The following is a 19,951-nucleotide window of genomic DNA, read 5'->3' as shown; positions in this document are numbered from 1 at the left end:
TGACTTTGTTTAATAACCAGCTCACAAAATTTCTCAAAATTTAACAGTTAGCTCTTGAAAGACAGTAAGAGCTGGCTATAGCACACCTCTGATAATACCCTTTTGGTCTTCATAGTGTGATGCCTGTATGTGGGCTTTTGCTTCTTTTTTAGATTGTGAACCTATTTAATATGTTTATCACATACGGCGATACATTCCTGCCCACTCCCAGCAGCTATGATGAACTCTACTATGAGATTATCCGCATGCACCAGAGCTTTGACAACCTCTACTCCATGGGTAAGCTGTCTTCTTTTCATTCCTCTCTCCCCATCAGTTGTGATTTTTGGCATATGAAAGGAAAAGACTACAAAATATTCTCCTCTAGTTGCTTGGTGACCTTGCTTGGCACAGAATTATAGTAGTCTTCTTTTCTCAGGCAATAGGAAGGTATATGTGGACTTCTTTGCCTTCAGAAACTCAGAATTCATCTCATTTGCAAGCTGGTTAGCAGCCCTGTAGCCCTCTATTGAGTTTGTGAAAGAGAGAAAATAGGGGGGCTTGTGGATTCAGTAAATGCCAGTGAGAGGGGAGTGAGAGTGATTGGGAGTTGATAACAGCAAATAGAAGAGTTTGGATCCCAAAGGAATATTGTGTGATTTGAGAAGGTACAGGGTTTTAATGTACCTATGTATTTTTAGCATAACTTACAAGAGGAAGTGCGCATTAGATAAAAATCTTTCCTGCAAACTTTTTGGTGATTGGCTCACTGAAAATTTTCTCTGTAGCCATAATGGGTATAATTTGTTTCTGACAGAAGTCATGTATCCCAGTAATTTTGAATGAAGAGTCTAGTCAAAGTTACCTAAGTGTGATAGGTCTGAAAGATTTCTTTTTCTTTTCTTTTCTTTTTTTCTTTTCTTTTTACAGCTGTATGTGTGGCATGTGGAAGTTCCTGGAGCTAGTGGTCAAATCAGAGCTGCACCTGCTGGCCTGTGCCACAGCCACAGCCACAGCAAAGCCAGATCCCAGCCACATCTGTGACCTACAGCGCAGCTTGTGGCAGTACCAGAACCATAACCCACTGAGTGAAGCCAGGAATTGAACATGCATCCTCACAGACGCTATGTCAGATTCTTAACCTGCTGAGCCACAATGGGAACTCCCAGGAAAGATTTCTTTAGATTGCACAGAAACAGAAAACCACTCAATAAAGCTGTCTATTAAAAAAAAGCTCTAGCCTTTTAGCTTTATTGGGATGTAATTGATACATAATAAACTGTACTCATTTAAAGTATACAGTTTTTGATAAGTTTTGATATTTGTATGTTCATGGAGCTGTCATTACAATCAAGGTCATGTATGTATCCATTTCCTCCCCAAAACTTCCTTGTGTCCTTTTATATTCCTTTTACTACCTCTATCCCTAACCCCCCATCCTTGGGCAATTACTGATCTGCTTTCTATCACTGTTGATTTGTTTACTTGATTCCTTTTGATGGGACTGTTTGTGAAAAGTCCATCTTCTGTTTGGGACTCCTGTATCATAAGAAAAGTAGAGGGGATTTGGAACAAATACCAGGATAAGGAGTAGAAATAAACAGTAGAACAGAAGGATTGCCTAGGAGGAAAAAGTGTTTTTTTCTATTTTTTTGTTTTCTTATTCTCAGTGTAATAGCTTTAATATCAGGCCAGCTCCCCTCACAACAGCAGGATCTCATGATGTCACATCAAGACACATGTCTCTCTTTTTTTAGGAGCTAGGAAGTCTTCCATGAGAACCCTCTAGCAAACTTCCCATTGGCAGAATGTGCTCAGTGTACACTGGTATGGTTTGCATCTACCTGGCTTTACCAATGTCCTTGTTTTCAAGAATATCTAATTTTCCAAGGTTAAAGAGCTGCCCCAGAAGCTTTAGCACCCATTAATAAATGAATAAAGATGTCTTTCAGGGAGGGAAAGAAAGAGAGTTGGAGCAGGGGAGATATTTTAGTAGAAATTTGACTTACCTGCTCAACTGGCCCATGTACACAATCAAATGAGGTAAACACTTATAGCTACAGCAAGAAGGTAAGAGAGGATATCTGGGAATGCTGAAATTTCCCAAGGGAATTACAATGTTAATCTGAAAAGCACAATTAGGAAAGTGAAAATTTCACTAAGTGAAACACAGCAGATAATGGGAGATAGCATGTTTCAGTGCTTTCTGTTTTGTATAAAGTATGATAAAACTTCTGGTGGGAAAAATATTAAAAAAAAAATTTTAATGGAAGTTCCTGGGCCAAGGATTGACTCCAAGCTGTAGCTGCAACTTATGCCATAGGTGGAGCAAGTCGGATCCTTAGACCTACTGCTCTGGGCTGAGGATTGGATATGCGCCTCTGCTGTGACCTGAGCTGCTGCAGTCAGATTCCCAACCCACTGCACCACAGTGGGAACTCCAACATCAGTTCAGTTTTCAAAGCCTTTTCTGTGCTGCTTTGGATCTTGTTCACACATGTACCACTCGGGTTAGCTAGAGACTCAGACTATAAATGTCGTTTTAGTTTTTCGTGGTTTTTTTTCTTTTTTGGCCACACCCACAGCATGTGGAAATTCCCGGGCTGGGGATCAAACCTGAGCCACAGCAGCGATAATGCTAGATTCTTAACCTGCTGAGCCACCAGGGAACTCCTCAGTTTAGTTTTTAATAGTTTTGCTTTACTATTTCGTATTTGTTCTGTGCTTGCTCAGCTCAGAGGTAAGCCTGAGAATGACAGCTTTCATATGCAGAATTAGGGGAATACTTTCTTTTGGTCTGTCCTCTACATTCTCTGAGCAGCAGAAGCCTCTTTTCCTGGTTTCTATCTACAGAAAGAAGGGATTTCTGTTGAAGTTTTAGCCATCTACCCAGCTCTTTCATCATGTATCCCTGTGACTATCTGGATATTGAGGCAAACCTGCAAGAGAAAATAGGAAAAAAGAAAGCCTGAAAACCCACTTTTGTGGTTCTTTCTCCAAGTTTTGGCTCCCCTCTATAATCCATCTGCTTTTGTTTAATTTTCAAAGCCCTCAGGTCTTTATATACTTTATACAGGATTCTTGGCTGTAATCAACAGGAGAGAGAGGCTTACTCTGCCACACCGGAAGTAGAATCTCACCTTCATTTGTATTTATATTTTTTCTTTTCTTCTTCTTCTTTTTTTTTTTTTTTTTGCTTTTTAGGGCTGTACTTGAGGCATATGGAAGTTCCCAGGCTAGGGGTCAAATCAGAGCTGCAGCCAGCCTATGCCACAGCCATAGCAGATCCAAGCCGCATCTGCAACCTATGCTACAGCTTACAATAATGCTGGATCCTTAACCCACTGAACCCACTGAGCCACAGCATGAACTCCTGTGCCATATTTTAGATTCCACATATAAGTGATATTTGTCTTTCTCTGTATGACTTACTTCACTTAGTATGATAATCTCTAGTTATATCGTGTTGCTGCGAATGGCATTATTTCATTCTTTTTCATGGTTGAGTAATATTCCATTGTATATATGTACCATATCTTAATCCATTTATCTATTGATGGACATTTAGGTTGTTTTCATGTTTTGGCCATTGCGAATAGTGCTGCTGTGAAGGTAGGGGTGCAGGGGTGCATGTATCTTTTTGTCCCAGGAGTGGGATTGCTGGATCATATGGTAATTCTATTTTTAGTTTTTTAAGGAACGAAATTTCATACTGTTTTCCATAGTGATTGTACCAACATACATTCCCACCAACAGTGTGGGAAGTTTCCTTACCTTCACTTTTTTTTTTTTTTTTTTTTGGCCACACCTGCAGCACGTAGAAGTTCCTGGGCCAGGGATTGAATCTGTGCCACAGGTGCAGCCTGCACCATAGCTGCAACAGTGCTGATCTTTAATCCACTGCACCACAAGGGAACTTCCTCTCACCTTCAGTTTTTTTTCCTTTTTTTTTTGGACATACGCAAGGCATATGGAAGTTCGTGGGCCTGTGATCAAATCTGAGCCGCAGCTGTGATTTACTGGATCCTTAACCCACTGCACCACATGAGGAACTCCAAGAACAACTTTTATTATGGGCTAATTTGGCTTCATTACTTATGCAGTTCCTATCTGCAGACTCTACATGACGACCCATTTATTAATAGATCTTTCCACTCTAGCTGGTGGAAACAGTATTTCATTTGTGGTGCCCTCTGTGAGCTCCACAGTTTCTTACCTTTTCCAGTAGTTCTTTGCCTCCAGCCTTGGGGAGTTTTCTCTTCCCTATGTGGGAATCAGTTCTGAGCAAAAGATGTAAAAGGACCCCTCTGCAAATTCCAGAGCTCCCTGTCAAACTCCCTCCTCTCCAGTACTCTGTCCCAGAAATCCTAGATGCCTTGGCTTCTCAAGCTGCTGATCTCTGTCTTGGTTTGGCAGACTTCCAGATTCTCTTTAGGTTCCTGCTTTCTGCACTGTAGGTTAGAAACTATTCCATATAGTCAGGTGGGGTAATCACAGGGCTCACTTGGTTTGTTTTCCTTATTCAGGGATTACCTGTTGTCCAGTGTCTGACAACTGTTGTTTCGTATGTTTTGTCTGGTTTTGTTTAAGATAGGAGAGTTAATTATGTTTCATTACTCCATCATGGCTAGAGGAGAAGGGCTGAGACATTTTTGTTAAAGGCACACATTTAATATTCCTATGTCATTAGTTTCCTGCAGCGATGTCCACTGAATAGGAAGGACCTCAAAAGGAGCTGCCTTGAACTATAAATGATGCCATATTTTGAAGTGTTTTTCATTAAAAAATAAATTACCAATACTAAAGAAAAAGCAAGGTGAAAGTATTTTTTTTTACAGTATCTCCTTTCTAGTATGACCACTGTTTTCTTTTCTTTCTTTCTTTTTCTTTTCTTTTCTTTTTTTTTTGTCTTTTTAGAGTTGCACCCAAGGCATATGGAAGTTCCCAGGCTAGAGGTGGAATCAGAGCTGCAATTGCCAGCCTACACCACAGCCACAGCAACATGGGATCTGAGCCTCATCTACTGTGACCTCCACCTGAACTTGTGGCAATGCCAGATCCTTCAACCTACTGAGCAAGGCCAGGGATTGAACCCTCATCCTCATGGATACTAGTTAGATTCTTTTTTTTTTTTTTTTTGGTCTTTTTACTGCCACACCCATGGCCAATGGAAGCTCCCAGGTTAGAGGTCAAACTGGAGCTGTGTCTGCCAGCCTACATCACAGCCACAGCAACTCTAGATCTGAGCCACATCCAAGACCTACATGACAGCTCACGGCAACGCTGGATCCTTAACCCACTGAGCGAGGCCAGGGATCGAACCCGAGTCCTTATGGATACTAGTCAGGTTCGTTACCGCTGAGCCACAGCTGGAACTCCACTAGTTGGATTCTTAACCAGCTGAGCCACAACAGGAACTCTGTGACCACTGTTTTCATAGAGTCATACTCTTCTACATGTGTGCATAGATTTACATAGTGACCACTGTTTTCATAGAGTCATACTCTTCTACATGTGTGCATAGATTTACATAGTTGTAATCATGTTATCCTGTGTTCTTTTTAAACTATCAGAATATTTTCCTGTTTTTTTGTAGTTTTCTTAAGTCTCTCTCTCTTATTTGCGTGGTATGGATGTAGTTTATTTAACCACTCTTTCTTTTCATAGAAATTATGTCTGTTTACAGTTTTCACTATTACTTAAATCTCTCTTTTTTAATGGCTGCATAGTATGCTATTTTTGTGTACCATAGTTTACTACATAAATGATAACCTTAGCTTGAGCTTTTAGGGCATTTTGAGATAATTTTGTGTTTAAATTTTTGTGAACTTAAAAAAGAATGTGAAAGCCTATATGGCGTTTCCAAAGAAAATGCAATGATGAGGTCATCTGGGTGCTGTTTATTAAGGAACGGAAGTGACGGGATGCTAACAGAGAAATAATCCACGGGCAGAGTAAACTACCTCTCTGAGATAAGAAGAAGAAAATTTAGCTCAGTTCTGTAAATGTTAGGTCCTCATCAGAGAATTTATGATTTAGGAGGGTCTAGTAGAAGACAAACACATCTAAACACTGAAGCACACTGAAGCAGTTTTGTTCATTACATGAATAAATTTGTGTCTTCATTGTGTAACACCTGAATTCAGACTGTAAAGCTCTAACTCGGAACTGTACCAAGTTCCCTTGCAGTAAATCTTGTAAATTAGAAAAGCAGCACTCTGATAATAGGTTTCCATCTTCTCTTTCATAAAATTTTATAAAACTTTATAAAAATGAGTTATTGCTAGAACAGAAGCAGAGCATCCGGATGTGTTTTCTTTCCCTGTTACAACCAGAGGCCCTCTCTTTGGCGAACTGCTTCTGTTGCTCTTGCTAGAGGAATACTGGTCAGGAGTAGGTAGTGATGATACTCAGATGTAAAGTTCCTATGCAGATTGGTCACACATTTCTTTTTTTTTAATTGAAATTTTATTTTTTATTTTTAAATTTTCGTTTTTTTTGTAATTAAAAAATTTTTTTGGCTACACAGTTCTTTTTGTCTTTTTGCCTTTTCTAGGGCTGCTCCCACGGCATATGGAGGTTCCCAGGCTAGGGGTCTAATCGGAGCTGTAGCCACCGGCCTATACCACAGCCACAGCAATGTGGGATCCAAGCCGCACCTGCGACCTACACCACAGCTCACAGCAGCGCCAGATCCTTAACCCACTGAGCAAGGCCAGGGATCGAACCCTCAACCTCCTGGTTCCTAATCGGATTTGTTAACCACTGAGCCATGATGGGAACTCCTTGGCTACACATTTCTTAATGTTAGTTAAGCTCTGACTTCCTTTGGGAAAGTCTTGGATGCATTCTTTTATTCGGAAGACAGACTATTTAACACTTGCTAATACTTATATATAGCATTTACTATGTGCCAGATACTGATCTAAGGCTTTATATATATATTAACTTATTTGATTTTTCACAATAATCTTTTCATGTAAGTATTGCTTTTATTCTCTAGTAAGTGACAGGGGCTGGACTTGGACCCTGTCAGTTGGCCTCAGAGTTCATACTCTTTAACTACTCACTGTGTAAGTACAAGCTGTAGAGTCATTCCCTCCAGGTTTAGATTCCAGCCATATTACAACTCTGAATGAGCTCAATCAATTAACTGCTTGTTTCCTCTGAGTCTCAGTTTCCTTATGTGTATGCTGTTTTACATGTAATCTTTGTCCAGCTTCTGGCACACAGTAAACTCTCTGCATGTTTAGCTCATATTAGTTATTCATTCATTAAAAATGTATTCTTGGAGTGCCCACCATATACTTGTTCTTTCAAGGAGCACTTGTACTTGTTTGTCTAAAATAGTATAGGTGGTGTAATATGTGGGCCTGAAGCTCATAGCTAGTAAAGGATATGAGGATCTCTAGTTCCATGATCCTTCCTGCTGTGAGTAAGTGTGGAAGAGAGACTTTGGCCAGAGAAGGGAAGAATATTCCTGTGGATTCCTCTTGCAGGTCACACAGTTAAGTCAGAGGAGTTAGAACAGGGTACTCCTTGATTGAAACATGACCGTCCTCTATCTGACAAGGTTACTTGTCCTGTTTGACCCAGCTTAGACTTTTAGGAGAAAGATATACTGTATATGGAGCGGGAGGGTTACTTACTTAGCTGGCCAGTTCCAGTAAAGTAGCCCCAGCCATTAGAGAAGTGACAAACATGGCAGTCAGCTTACCCTTATATCACTATCCCAGTGTAGACTTTAAATGAATGCAGAAACTAAGTATGGAAATCTGTTAGTGGAGAGTGGAGAGAGGGGAACCAAGGCAGAGGAGGAGTAGAATATTTTGATAGAAAGTGAAAAAAAAAGGAAACAATTTGTGGTAAAGATGGTTGAGAATAAACCCTTCTTATATTTATCTCTAGGATGAGGATGTCTTAAATAGAAGATTGGCACGGGCTCCATTCGGTTATTCTAGTAGTGATATTCTGAGATATGTTTTTGTTCCTCATATTTGTGTTTTATACCAGGGGTCTGACACAGCTTTATTCTTTCCTTCTTTGCAGTCCTGAGGCTTTCTACCAATGCAGGCCAGTGGAAAGAAGCAGCTAGCAAGGTGACCCATGCATTGGTTAATATCAGGTAAGGAATGAGGATTTATCTCTTTCAGAGTTCCTTGGCTCATCCCGAGGTTTACTGTACCTTTCTAAATGGAGTGTGTTGAACACCACTGCTATTTTAAGCCCTGATGTCTGTAGGAGTGGAAGAAATTGTCGTATTTGATCAAGAAAAGCAGGAGTCCATGCGACTTTCGTTTTGTCATATTGAAATAGCTCACAGTGTTTGCTGTTCTGTGAATTTTCTTACCAAGAGATGGTTGCAAGCCCTTTTCAGGCATCTTTGTTGCCAAAGTGTTTTCTGTGTATAGGCCATCGGAAAGCTTTTCTCCAGAAGTTTTTTCTGCCGTTCTCTATGAGTTCAATGAATGACTCATGGGGATATGGAACTTTGACGTTTTGCTTTACATGGCTATTTCTATTTGTGGTAAATAGAGCCAAATGGAGCTCATGGGGCTAAGTCATTTTAGGTTTCTTATGAAACAGCAAGGCAATTATAGAGTGCTGTGTGTACTGGATAAAATTGAGTCAGATGTGGAGTTGGTTTATGGTCTTGAGGAAATGGCACACACTCACAGGAGTGAGCTATTTGTAAATGGAGAGAATGTACTTCAGTATTTATGAAACCTAAAGCTGACTTTTCTTATATTCCTTGTTCCCTTTGTGCCTATCATTTCTCATTTTCTCAACAGTTATTAAATTGTTCTTGCAAACAATTGAAAAATTAACATTGAGTAGAAGAGGCAAACCCAACAGATGGGGAGACTTGATTTAGCTCCAGATGCAAGCCTTGCCAGACATTCTCAGTAATAGTAATGCACATTTACAACTTGGTATAGATTCTAATTTGTGACAGAGCTGGGATTCAGTGTTTGTTTCTATGTCTTTCTTTTCTTGCCCTTTTTTTTTTTTTTCAAGGTAAAATATCCTGTCCCTGTAGTGATTTACTACAGTGTTTGGCACATCTGGGAACAAAAGGAAAAGTGTGAATGTGTGTGTTGGGAGGGCTGGGATGAGGGACCATGAGGGTGAAATGTGCTAACAAGATTGCATTGAAGGTATTGAAGGTTGATCTGCCTTACCTGACCCCAGAGACATTTTGCAGCAAACCCAGTTTTATAAATCTAACAAATAAATGCATATCTGCACCTAGCAAATAAACCAGATACTGTAGTAAGGCCTTATGATAAATGTGATTTTCTGTAAGAATCAGGAGTTACAAACTGCCTTCTCCTAAATATCCCTTTGTGACCCAAGGGCAATATGAGAAATGTGGGTGTTTGAAAGGAACACCAGATTCTGGGCTACAGTATGAAGTTCATATGGGTATAATTTATATTGTGTTTATTTATTCATATATTTACTTAGACTTTCAGGCAGCTCCTTTTCATCTGGGGCTTGTTTCCTTGATCACAATCCTTTATGCTTGCTTTATCTCCTACTTTGCTGCTTTTCCTTTCATTGGCTTCTGGCTTGGTGGTTGTTGTTATTCTTCCCAAGGGCCATCAAACAGCTGATTTAAGCTATTGGCTTGTCCTTTTTCTGAATAGCCCAGAAAGGACTGGGCTGAGCTTTGAGCAGATGCCCATAACTGTGACCTCTTCCTTCTCTCTGTACGTCTTTGTCAGGCCTAATTCATGTTCATTCCTCGAACTTTTTTGATGAACTTGCTGCAGAGAATGATTACATCATCTTCACTGTTGCTAATGAATTAGACTTGGAATATATGTCAAAAGTGTCAAAGATCTAGCCAGTTTTTTCAAGAGATTACTGGAAAGATGTCTTTGAATGTCACTTATCACACTAAGGCCAGATCAGGGCAAAATACTGGTGATACTAAGTATGCAAAGGTTTACTTTTTTTCCTTTTTAATATTTGTTTTCACCTAATAAGTGCTAAAGTTTCTGTTGCTCTTTTATAAACTGCTGTCTTCTTTAATCATCAAACTCTATAGAGTATACATAAACTTAAAAAATATATATACTTTTTACCAATGAGGAATGAGTCTTAAAGATAATTGAATTGCAGAAAGTCTCATAATTGTTGTGTGGCAAAGCTGAGAATTAATCATAGATCTTCTAACTCCCAAGTCAAGGGCTTTTTCTTTTATCTCCTACACCTCCTATAGTGTTGCATCAAAGGTTACTATAAACAGAAAACTCAGCATGATGTATTGAAAGGACCGTGAGCTTGGAAATTTGAGTTAGGGAAACTAGGTTTTTAATTTTTGCCTCTACCACTTAATGTGTGAAGAGCAAGTTATTTAGCTTCTTCTCTGGACCTCTTTCTACTATTTATAAAGTGGAGATCCTGATTATATCAACTGTTTTACAGGGAAGTGGTTGTGAAGATTATATGATGTATGTGAAAGTGCTTAGTAAAGTATGAAATACTGGTCATTTCATTTAGCACAATGTCTTTAAGTTTCATCCCTGTTGTAGCATGTATCAGAATTTTCTTCCTTTTTAGGCAGATATTCCATTGTATATATACGCCACTTTTGTAGGTCCTTTTTTTTTTTTTTCCTTTCTTTCCTCTTCTCTTCTTTTGTGATTTGATGACTATGTTTCATGTCGTGTTTGGATTGCTTTTTCTTTTTGTGTGTGTATCTATTGTAGATTTTTGGTTTGCAGTTACCATGAGATTTTGATATAGCAGCTGGTCTTTTTAAAAATTTTTTAATGTTTTTTGTCTTTTTGCCATTTCTTGGGCTGCTCCTGCGGCATATGGAGGTTCCCAGGCTAGGGGTCGAATTGGAGCTGTAGCCACCGGCCTATGCCACAGCCACAGCAACCCGTGGATCCGAGCCACATCTGCAACCTACACCACAGCTCACGGCAATGCCAGATCCCTAACCCACTGAGCAAGGGCAGGGACCGAACCCGCAACCTCATGGTTCCTAGTCGGATTCGTTAACCACTGAGCCACAACGGGAACTCCAGCAGCTGGTCTTTTAATTTCAAATGCATTTTCAGTATCCTGCATTTGTATTCTTCTCATGATTGCTAGTGTAGATATCATAGTTGTGCATGAATGATTTCCTACCTTTTACTGTGTGTTAGCCTTTACCAATCAGCTTTCCCATTCATAATTTCTTGTTTCTAGTTTTACCTTTTCTTTTCCGCCTAGAGAAGTTCCATTAGTATTTGTCGTAAAACTGGTTTGGTGGTGCTGAATTCTAGAGCTTTTGCTTGTCTTGTAGAGCTTTTCATTTCTCTGTTAAATCTGAAAGAGAGCTTTGCTAGGTAGAGTATTCTTTCTTATAGATTTTTCCCTTTCATCACTTTAAATATCTGGTGCCACTCCCTCTAGCCAGCAGAGTTTCTGTTGACAAATTAGCTGACAACCTTATGGGATTCCCTTGTATGTTATTTGTTGCTTTTAATATTTTCTCATTGTTTTTAATTGTTGTCAGTTTGATTAGTATATGTCTTGATGTGTTCTTCCTTTGGTTTATCCTGTATGGAACTCTCTGCACTTCCTGGACTTGAGTGTTTCCTTTTTCATGTTAGGGAAGTTTTTGGCTATTATCTAATTCAAATATTTTCTCAGGACCTTTCTCTCTTTCTTCTCCTTCTGGAACTTCTGTGATGTGAGTGTTGGTACATTTAATGTTGTTCCAGAGGTCTCTTGGGCTGTCCTTATTTCTTTTCATTCTTTTTTCTTTATTCTCTTCCGCAGCTGTGATTTCCAAGTCTATCTTCCAGCTCATTTATTCATAAGAATGAATAAATGCATCATTTATTCTGCCATTAATTTATTCTAGTGTATTTTTCATTTCAGTTATTGTATTGTTCATCTGTTCTTTAAATTTTCTTTTTCGTTGTAAAATATTTCTTGTATCTTCTTTATCTGTGCCTCCATTCTTTTTCTGAGATCTTGAATCATCTTACTATCATTACTCTGAATTCTTTTTCATGTAGATTGCCAATCTCCACTTCACTTAGTTCATCTAGAGTTGTATCTTGTTCCTTTGTCTGGAACATACTTCTCTGCTTTCTCATTTTGTCTAACTTTCTGTTTTTGTGGTCTCTGTTCTGCAGGCTGCAAGATTGTCATTCCTCTTGCTTCTGATGTCTGCCCCTTGATGGGTGAGGTTGCTCAAGGGGCTTGTGCAGGCTTCCTGGTAGGAGAGACTGGTGCCTGCCCACTTGTGGATGGAGCTGAGTCTTGTCCCCTCTGGTGGGCAGGGCTGTGTTAAGGGCTGTGTTCAGAGGCAGCTGTTGGCTCAAGATGACTTTAGGTAGCCTGTCTACTAATGGGTGGGGCCACATTTCTACCCTGTTGATTTTTTGGCCTGAGGCATTCCAGCAGTGGAGCCTCAGGCTGTTGGGTGGGATCAGGTCTTAGTGGCAACCTCCAGGAAAGTTCATGCCAATGAATATTCCCCAGGGCCTCTGCCAACAGTGTTCTTGCCCCCACAGTGAGCAAAAACTGACCCCTGCCTCCCCAGGAGACCCTCCAAGACCTGCAGGTAGGTCTGGCCCAGGTTCCTATAGAGTCACTGCTTTACCTTTGGACCTAGGGCACATGAAACCTTGTGTGCACCCTTCAAGAGTGGGGTCTCTGTTTCCCCCAGTCCTCTGAAGCTCCTGCACTCAAGCCCTGCTAGCCTTCAAAGCCAAATTCTCTGAGGTCTCTTCCTCCAATTAAGAGTGGAGTCTCTGTTAACCCCAATCCTATGGAGTTCCTGCTCTGGGGGCTCTTCCTTTCAATGCCAGACCCCCAGGCTGGGGAGCCTGACATTGGGCTCAGAACTTTCATTCTTGTGGGAGAACTTCTGCGACATAATTATTTTCCAGTTTGTGGGTTACCCACCTAGTGAGTATGGGATTTGATTATATCATGAAAGCGCCCCTCCTACTGTCTCATCGTAGCTTCTTCTTTGTCTTTGGATGTAAAATATCTTTTTTGGTAGGTTCCAGGTTTTTTTGTCAGTGGTTGTTCAGCGGTTGTGATTTTGGTCTTTTCATGAGAGGAGGTGAGCTCAAGTCCTCCTACTTTGCCATCTTCTCTCCTCTGTATATGCCAGGTTTGTTTATCCATTCATGCATTGATGAAACCCAAGTGGGTTGCTTCCACCTTTTGTTGTGTTTTTGGTTATTTGTACATGGGTGTACAAATATCTGTTCAGTTCCTGCTTGCACTTCTTTTGGGCATATACCCAGAAGTGGAATTAATGGATTGTATGGTAATTCTGTTTAATCTTTTAAGGAATTGCCATCCGTTTCTCAGGTTTAGCATTTTGACCTTCCTTAGAATGTTTCGTAAGTATGTCTTCATTTATCCCTTCTATAAATGCCAAGGTGTTTCCCTTAGCGTTAAAAGATGTTTTGATTTTCTTTGCGGGTAAGCTTCCATGCTTTGAATAAGGAAGCTCCAAGGAGTATTCTTTTCTCCAAATTAGTATTCTCTTAGCTGAGGGCAAAAAGTGCTATGCCTAAGAAGTTTGCATTCCACTGAGCCATTAGTAATAAGTGCTGCCTTGTGCTCCTTAGATTTGCTCCTTTCCTCTTGTGTTGTAAGAGTCATGGCCCTATTAACTTTGGGTGGTTTAGAAAACAGGAGACTGTCAGAAAATTGGACCTTTGGGCCTCCCAAGGATACTATGGGATATTTAACTTTTGGCCACCAAGTTGATTGTCAAGGATAGAGGATATATTATGATGGTATGCAATAGTTCCTTCTATAGTCTATAAAGATTATTTGTGCTGATTCCACACCTGGAAAGGATTTCTAAGGCAGAGTGAGCACACTCTTAGCCACCTCTCCTATAGTTTGTTCTTTGATAGTCATGGGAAGGGATTGGGTTGCAGGTGAAAATTTCAGACGCCTAACAGCTGGGAGGGCCGCTAGGACTGGTTTGCCAGTTGACGACAGCAACAAGTTATGTCTTTGGAATCTTCTGGAATGCAGCGCATGTAGTAGCAAATGGCAACCCAAACATAGTATCTTACCAGCAGGTGAAAAGCAAAAGAAAGGCTGCAGGTCTTTCTTGTCTTTGGAGTTTAGATTGTTGACAGTGAAAATTAAAAGTACTTCTACTTGCCTAAATTTGCTCAAGTTCAGTCTGTTTGCTTTTCACCTGTCTTTCGTGGCTTAGTCATGCTTGTTCTTTAATTGTCAAAGTTATTTGTGTTTAAACAATTTGTCTCTCTCTTCCTGTTTGGTCCTTCAGAGAGATTCTTAAAATGCAGCTGCTTAGAAACTGCTATTTTTATTGAAACACTTGATGTCATTAACATAGACAGTCCTATATTTGTTCCTCCCCACCAGAGGATTGTTCCATTGCTTTGCCACAAGAAAAATAAAAAAGTATTGCTCCACCTTTAAAATTCCGCTTGGTATGATTGTTACTTCAGCTGCCTTCACAAATCTCCTGATCCACAAAGGAAAAATATTCTGAATAGCCATATGCAGGGCTGGAAGGACAACAACTGGAAATTTTGCTTGGAGACTTCTATGCTAAGTATTTCCTGCCACCACTTAGCAGGCTGCCCCAGTGAGGTCCTGTACTTTAGGGAAGATGTCTGCTGACTATTAACCTAATTAGTCAAAAGAGAAAAAGAAAAGTGTGAGACTAAAATCTGACCTTCATCTAACCAAACAACTTTTAAGGTAAGTAATTTGAAGCCCTTAATGAATCTCTTCAAATTAACATGGTAATGCTTTTCTCTTAATGAGCGTTTTATTAGCACCAGGCTCACAATCCTCTTCTCCCCATTGCTCACAGAAATAGTGGCTGAGTCACTTTAAATAGATTTTTCTCCTGATCTATGATTTTCTTAAGGTGGATAAAGTTTGAACTCTATGATTAGTATATTAATTTTCCCTTTTACTTGGAATGCATTAAACTAAAGTTTAGTTTTTCTTTGAGAATGACTTTTAGATATTGCTGGAGTTAGTGACAAGTCTGGGGTTTGGAATGAGAATTTAGTGCATTTCTTTATAAGTCCCTTAATTGTTCACCTAGTAAGGTTGCCTGTTGTTCCCCTGTTTGTTCCAGTGGTCTTTTTGTTCCAGTGCTGAGGTGCCTTCCCCTGCTGCTTATGTGCTTATGTAGCTTATTTTCTTTCACCCTGGAAAATACTCTCTCAAAAAAAAAAAAAAAGAAAGAGAGAAAGAAAAGAAATGCTTTAAGTGTACACTGTGGTGGGAACTCTTAGGGAACAAGAACATCCCTTATCAGCCCATGGATAAGGGGATTCATTGAGCATAACACCCTTTGAACTAGGCTGTGTATAGAATTATGCATGTCACGGGGGTGGGGGGTGGTAGAGGGTGTGGTGCACCCTCAGGAAGTGATCAAGGAGAAGTACACTCACTGTTGATGGCCACAGAGTTAGGGTTGGGAAAGGAATGGAAGATCTCAGCCAGGTCCACATCCCTTTGCTCATGCACTTGTTTGGGCTACACATTTGCCTCTCAGCCACAGCTCTCTTATTAGAATGGATACTGTTGAGTTGAAAAGGGAGCAGTTTGATTCCACACACTTCAGCTGAAGGATACAGCTTAGTCTAGTGAAAAGAAAATACGGAAATTCCCTGGTGGCAGTGGGTTAAGGATCTGGCGTTATCACTGCTGTGGCTTGGGTTGCTGCTGTGGCATGGGTTTGATCCCTGGCCCAAGAATTTTTGTACAATGTGGGCGCCACTGAAAAAAAAAAAAAAGAAAGTAAATACGGACTAAAGCAATTAATGATAGGAGCAGAGGGACTGGGCCAATGACTCAAAGTAGCGAGGAGTACATAAACATAATCTTCTAGTCCAGTTGTCTGCTCTGAAGTGGCAGGCAGCCTCAGATTAACCCCCCGGGGTCAGAATTTATCAGTAATAACCTTACTTCTGTTAATCAGACCCTGCAGATCTCCCATTACGGAGAATGAAAAGCATTATGCAGATTAAAACAAAGCACCAAAATGAAGCCGTTGTAATATCTTTTCCCCAGTGGCTGGGAACATTACATATTATTCTAATAGTTGCTGTTCTCTAATCTTTTAAGACTATAGCTAGAAATGAAAAACCAAACAGTGAATCCCATGTGGTTAATCATCTGTTTTGCCCTAACTTGGCTTATGCTGTGAAGTGAGGTTTTATATTAAGTCATATTTGGGCTTGGTGAACAGCAGTGCAGTACAGAAGTCTTGATTTTGAAGATTCAGATATTTATAATGAAATATTAGGATTTTTTTGGTTGAGGCTGCTTGTGATTTTAGGTGAGTGTGACTTTAGTATATAAAACCCTCCTTACTTCAACCTGAAATTCCCATGGGGCCTTTTTCCATTTTGCTTTTAAAAAAAATTGTGCGAAAATGTACCTAACATAAAATTGACCATTTTAACCATGTTTAAGTCTGCAGTTCTTTGGCATTAAGTACATTCACATTGTTGTTCAGCCATCTCTGGAAATTTTTCATCTTCCCCAACTGAAACTCTGTTTTCATTAGACAATAATTCCTCATTCTCTCCTACAAAAGTTTTTAATTTTGATGAAGTCCAACTTACCTGTTTTTTTCTTTTGTGGTCTGTGCTTATGGTGTCATATCCAAGAAGGTGTTGCCAATGCAAGTCATGAAGCTTTCCCCCTTTGTTTGTTTCTCTTAAGTATTTTGTAGTTTTAGCTTTACATTTAGGTCTTTGATCTATTCTGAATGAAGTTTTTTACACAGTGTGTAAGGTAAGAGTCCAGCTTTATTATTATTTTTTTTTGTATATGTACATCCAGTTTTAACACCGACTTTTGGGTTTTTTTTTAATTAAAGCATAGTCGATTTACAATGTTTTGCCAATTTCTGCCGTATGGCAAAGTGACTCAGTTGTACATATATATACATTCTTTATATTATTTTCCATCATGGTCTATCCCAGGAGTTTGGATGTAGTTCCCTGTGCTGCACAGTAGGACCTAGTTGTTTATCCATTCTGAATGTAATAGTTTGCATTTATTAACCCTAAACTCCCAGTGGATCCCACTCCCTCCCTACCCCCCCCCCCTTTTTTTTGAGGTAACCGTAACTCTGATTTTTAAAATTTGAGTCAGGCTGAATTTGGAACTTAGCTGATATCTGCATGTCTTCTTCATTCCTTTTGTTTTTTATTTACTCTTTTTTTTTTATGGCTGCACCTGTGGCATATGGAAATTCCCAGGCTAGGCGTCGAATCAGAGCTACAGCTGCCAGCCTACGACACAGCAACGAGAGATCCAAGCCGCATCTTCGGCCTACACCACAACTCATGGCAACGCCGGATCCTTAACCCACTGAGCGAGGCCAGGGATCAAACCTGCAACCTCATGGTTCCTAGTCAGATTGTTTCTGCTATACCACGACGGGAACTCCAAGTTTACTCATTCTTAAGAATAGCAAAATGTAGTAGTTAGGAGCAGGAACTCTAGAGTTAGGTTGTCTGAGTTTAAGTCTAAGCTCTACTGCTTACTTTGAACAAGTTTCTTTATCACTTTTTGCTTGAGTTTCCATCTCTGTAAAGTAAGGATAACAATGGAATCTGTGTCATTTTTGATGTGATTAAATGACAGTATATGAAAAACACTTAGAATAGTGCCCGCACATAGTCAGTGCTATGTAAATGTTTATTAGTAGTATCTTTTTTAAAAAAATTGCTGTCCTGAATGTGCAAATCCGGGGGTTTTACCAGCCTTGGTTCTGATGATCTGTGTAGGACTTCATTCTAGACAAGCAGGTACCTTCCATAAGATTCCTTCAGTTTCCTTGGTCTCTACTCATGTGGACCTAGAAGGGACCAGAGATACAAAATGATATTTAAAAGCTAACATCAGAGTTCCCACTGTGGCTCAGTGGTTAATGAACCTGACTAGCATCCATGAGGACGTGGGTTCAATCCCTGGGCTCCCTCAGTGGGTTAAGGATCTGTCGTTGCAGTGAGCTGTGGTGTAGGTCACAGATGCAGCTTGGATCCCACATTTCTGTGTCTGTGGCATAGGCCGGCGGCTACAGCTTCAATTCGACCCCTAGCCTGGGAACCTCCATATGCTGCAGGTGTGGCTGTAAAAGACAAAAAGGCAAAAAAAAAAAGCTAACATCAGGCAACAACATTGGAACTTAGACTGTTGGCCTGTATCTTGGCATCATTGATGGGAAAATAGCCTGAATGGGGAGAATTTATGTTTTCCATCATTTCTAGCCCTTTGAAGAGATGATTGATGTGAAACTTTGGCTTTATTATTTTCAGGTAAGCAGTCTGCTTTCTTGTTATCATTGTGGTAAAAAAAAGTGTGCCCAAAATGAATATGAACCAAGTGTTCTAATCTCTGGTTGGAGAAATTATAAGTATTTGCATTTTTTTCTTTCTTCTTCTTCTTCTTTTTTTTTTTTTTTTTTTTTTTTTTTTGCTTTTTAGGGCCACACCTGAGGCATATGGAAGTTCCCAGGCTGGGGGTTAAATCGGAGCTACAGTTGCCGGCCTGCACCATAGCCATAGCAATGTAGGATCCAAGCCATATCTGCAACCTACACCACAGCTCGCAGCAACACCGTATCCTTAACCCACTGAGCAAGGCCAGGGATTGAACCCAAATCCTCATGGATTCTATTCAGATTTGTTACCACTGAGCCATGGAGCTCCCACTTTTTTTTTTTTTTTTTGTATTTTATAAAAATAATTAGATGTGGATTTTTTTTTTTTTTTTTTAGTAGATGCCCTTTATTAGGTTGAGGAAGTTCCCTTCTGTTTCTAGTTGTATGGTTTTTGTGTGGTTTGGTTATAAGGTTTTGTCAGATACTTTACTTGCATCTATTGAGAGGATCATGTGGTTTTTGCATCTTATTCTTTTGATCTGGTTTTTGTTATATTAATTGATTTTCAGATGTTAAACCAATCTTGATTGCTAGGATAAATCTTAGTTATGATTTATAATTACTTTTTGTGTTGCTGGATTCAGATTGCTAGTATTTTGCTGAAGATTTTTGTGTCCTCACAAGAGATATTGCTCTGTAGTTGTCTTTGGTTTTGATATTAGGGTAATTTTGGCCTCATAGAATGAGCTGGGGAAGCCTTCCTTTCTCTTTTTTTATTTGGAGGACTTTGTGAAAGATCAGGATTATTTCATCTTTAACTTTTTTTTTCTTTTTAGGGCCACACCTGCAGCACATGGCAGTTTCCAGGCTAGGGGTCAAATCGCAGCTGCAGCTGCTGACCTACACTGCAGTCACGGCAATATGGGATCTGAGCCCCATTTGTGACTTAAAATCACAGCTCACAGCAATGCCCTATCCTTAACCCACTGAGCAAGGCCAGGGATCAAACCCTCATCCTCATGGATCCTAGTCAGGTTTGTAACCCACAGAGCCACAAGGGAACTCCCTCTTCTTTAAATCTTTAGTACAGTGAATCAGTGAAGCCACCAGAGCTTGGGCTTTTTTTCAGGGGTAGTTTTTTAAAATTGTAATTTAATCTCTTTGTTATAGGTCTCTTCAGATTGTCTATTTCTTTGTGAGTCAGTTTCAATAATTTGTATCTTCCTAGGAATTTGTCCATTTTGTCTAAGTTATCTAATTCATTGGCATATAGTTGTTCATAGCGTTCCTTTTTTTTTTCCCCTTATGGCCGCACCTGCGCCATATGGAAGTTCCCAGGCCAAAGATCGAATCTGAGCCACAGGTGCAACCTTATAGCACAGCTGCAGCAACACTGGATCCTTTAACCCACTGTGCTGGTCATCAAACCCATACCTCCACAGTGACCTGAGCCCTGCAGTCGGATCCTTAACCCACTGTACCACAGTGGGAACTCCTATAGTGTTACTTTATAATTTTTTTCTTTCCATAAAGTCAGTAGTAATGTTCTTTCCTTTATATCTGATTCTAGTAATTTACTCTTTTTTTCTTTGGTAGTCT

At 39.9% G+C, this 19,951-nt stretch overlaps 1 protein-coding gene across 4 annotated transcripts in view; it reads left to right on the top strand.

The window, feature by feature from the left end:
* The window catches only part of ARMH3 (armadillo like helical domain containing 3), a 194,417-nt gene that overhangs the window by 86,077 nt on the left and 88,389 nt on the right, over positions 1-19,951 (top strand). For 3 of the 4 annotated variants that reach the window (XM_047759736.1, XM_047759734.1, XM_047759735.1), the window contains 2 exons: positions 153-279; positions 8,029-8,104. In XM_047759736.1, the coding sequence (XP_047615692.1) occupies positions 153-279; positions 8,029-8,104 (203 nt within the window). Of the gene's footprint in view, positions 1-152; positions 280-1,736; positions 1,807-8,028; positions 8,105-19,951 lie in introns of those variants that run through there. The other variant, XM_047759737.1, reaches the window with a different exon arrangement.

The sequence above is a fragment of the Phacochoerus africanus genome, chromosome 15, assembly GCF_016906955.1.
Source record: "Phacochoerus africanus isolate WHEZ1 chromosome 15, ROS_Pafr_v1, whole genome shotgun sequence".
Lineage (NCBI taxonomy): Eukaryota > Metazoa > Chordata > Mammalia > Artiodactyla > Suidae > Phacochoerus > Phacochoerus africanus.
The sequence above is the reverse complement of the archived record's forward strand: the minus strand, read 5'-3'. Positions and strand labels throughout refer to the sequence as shown.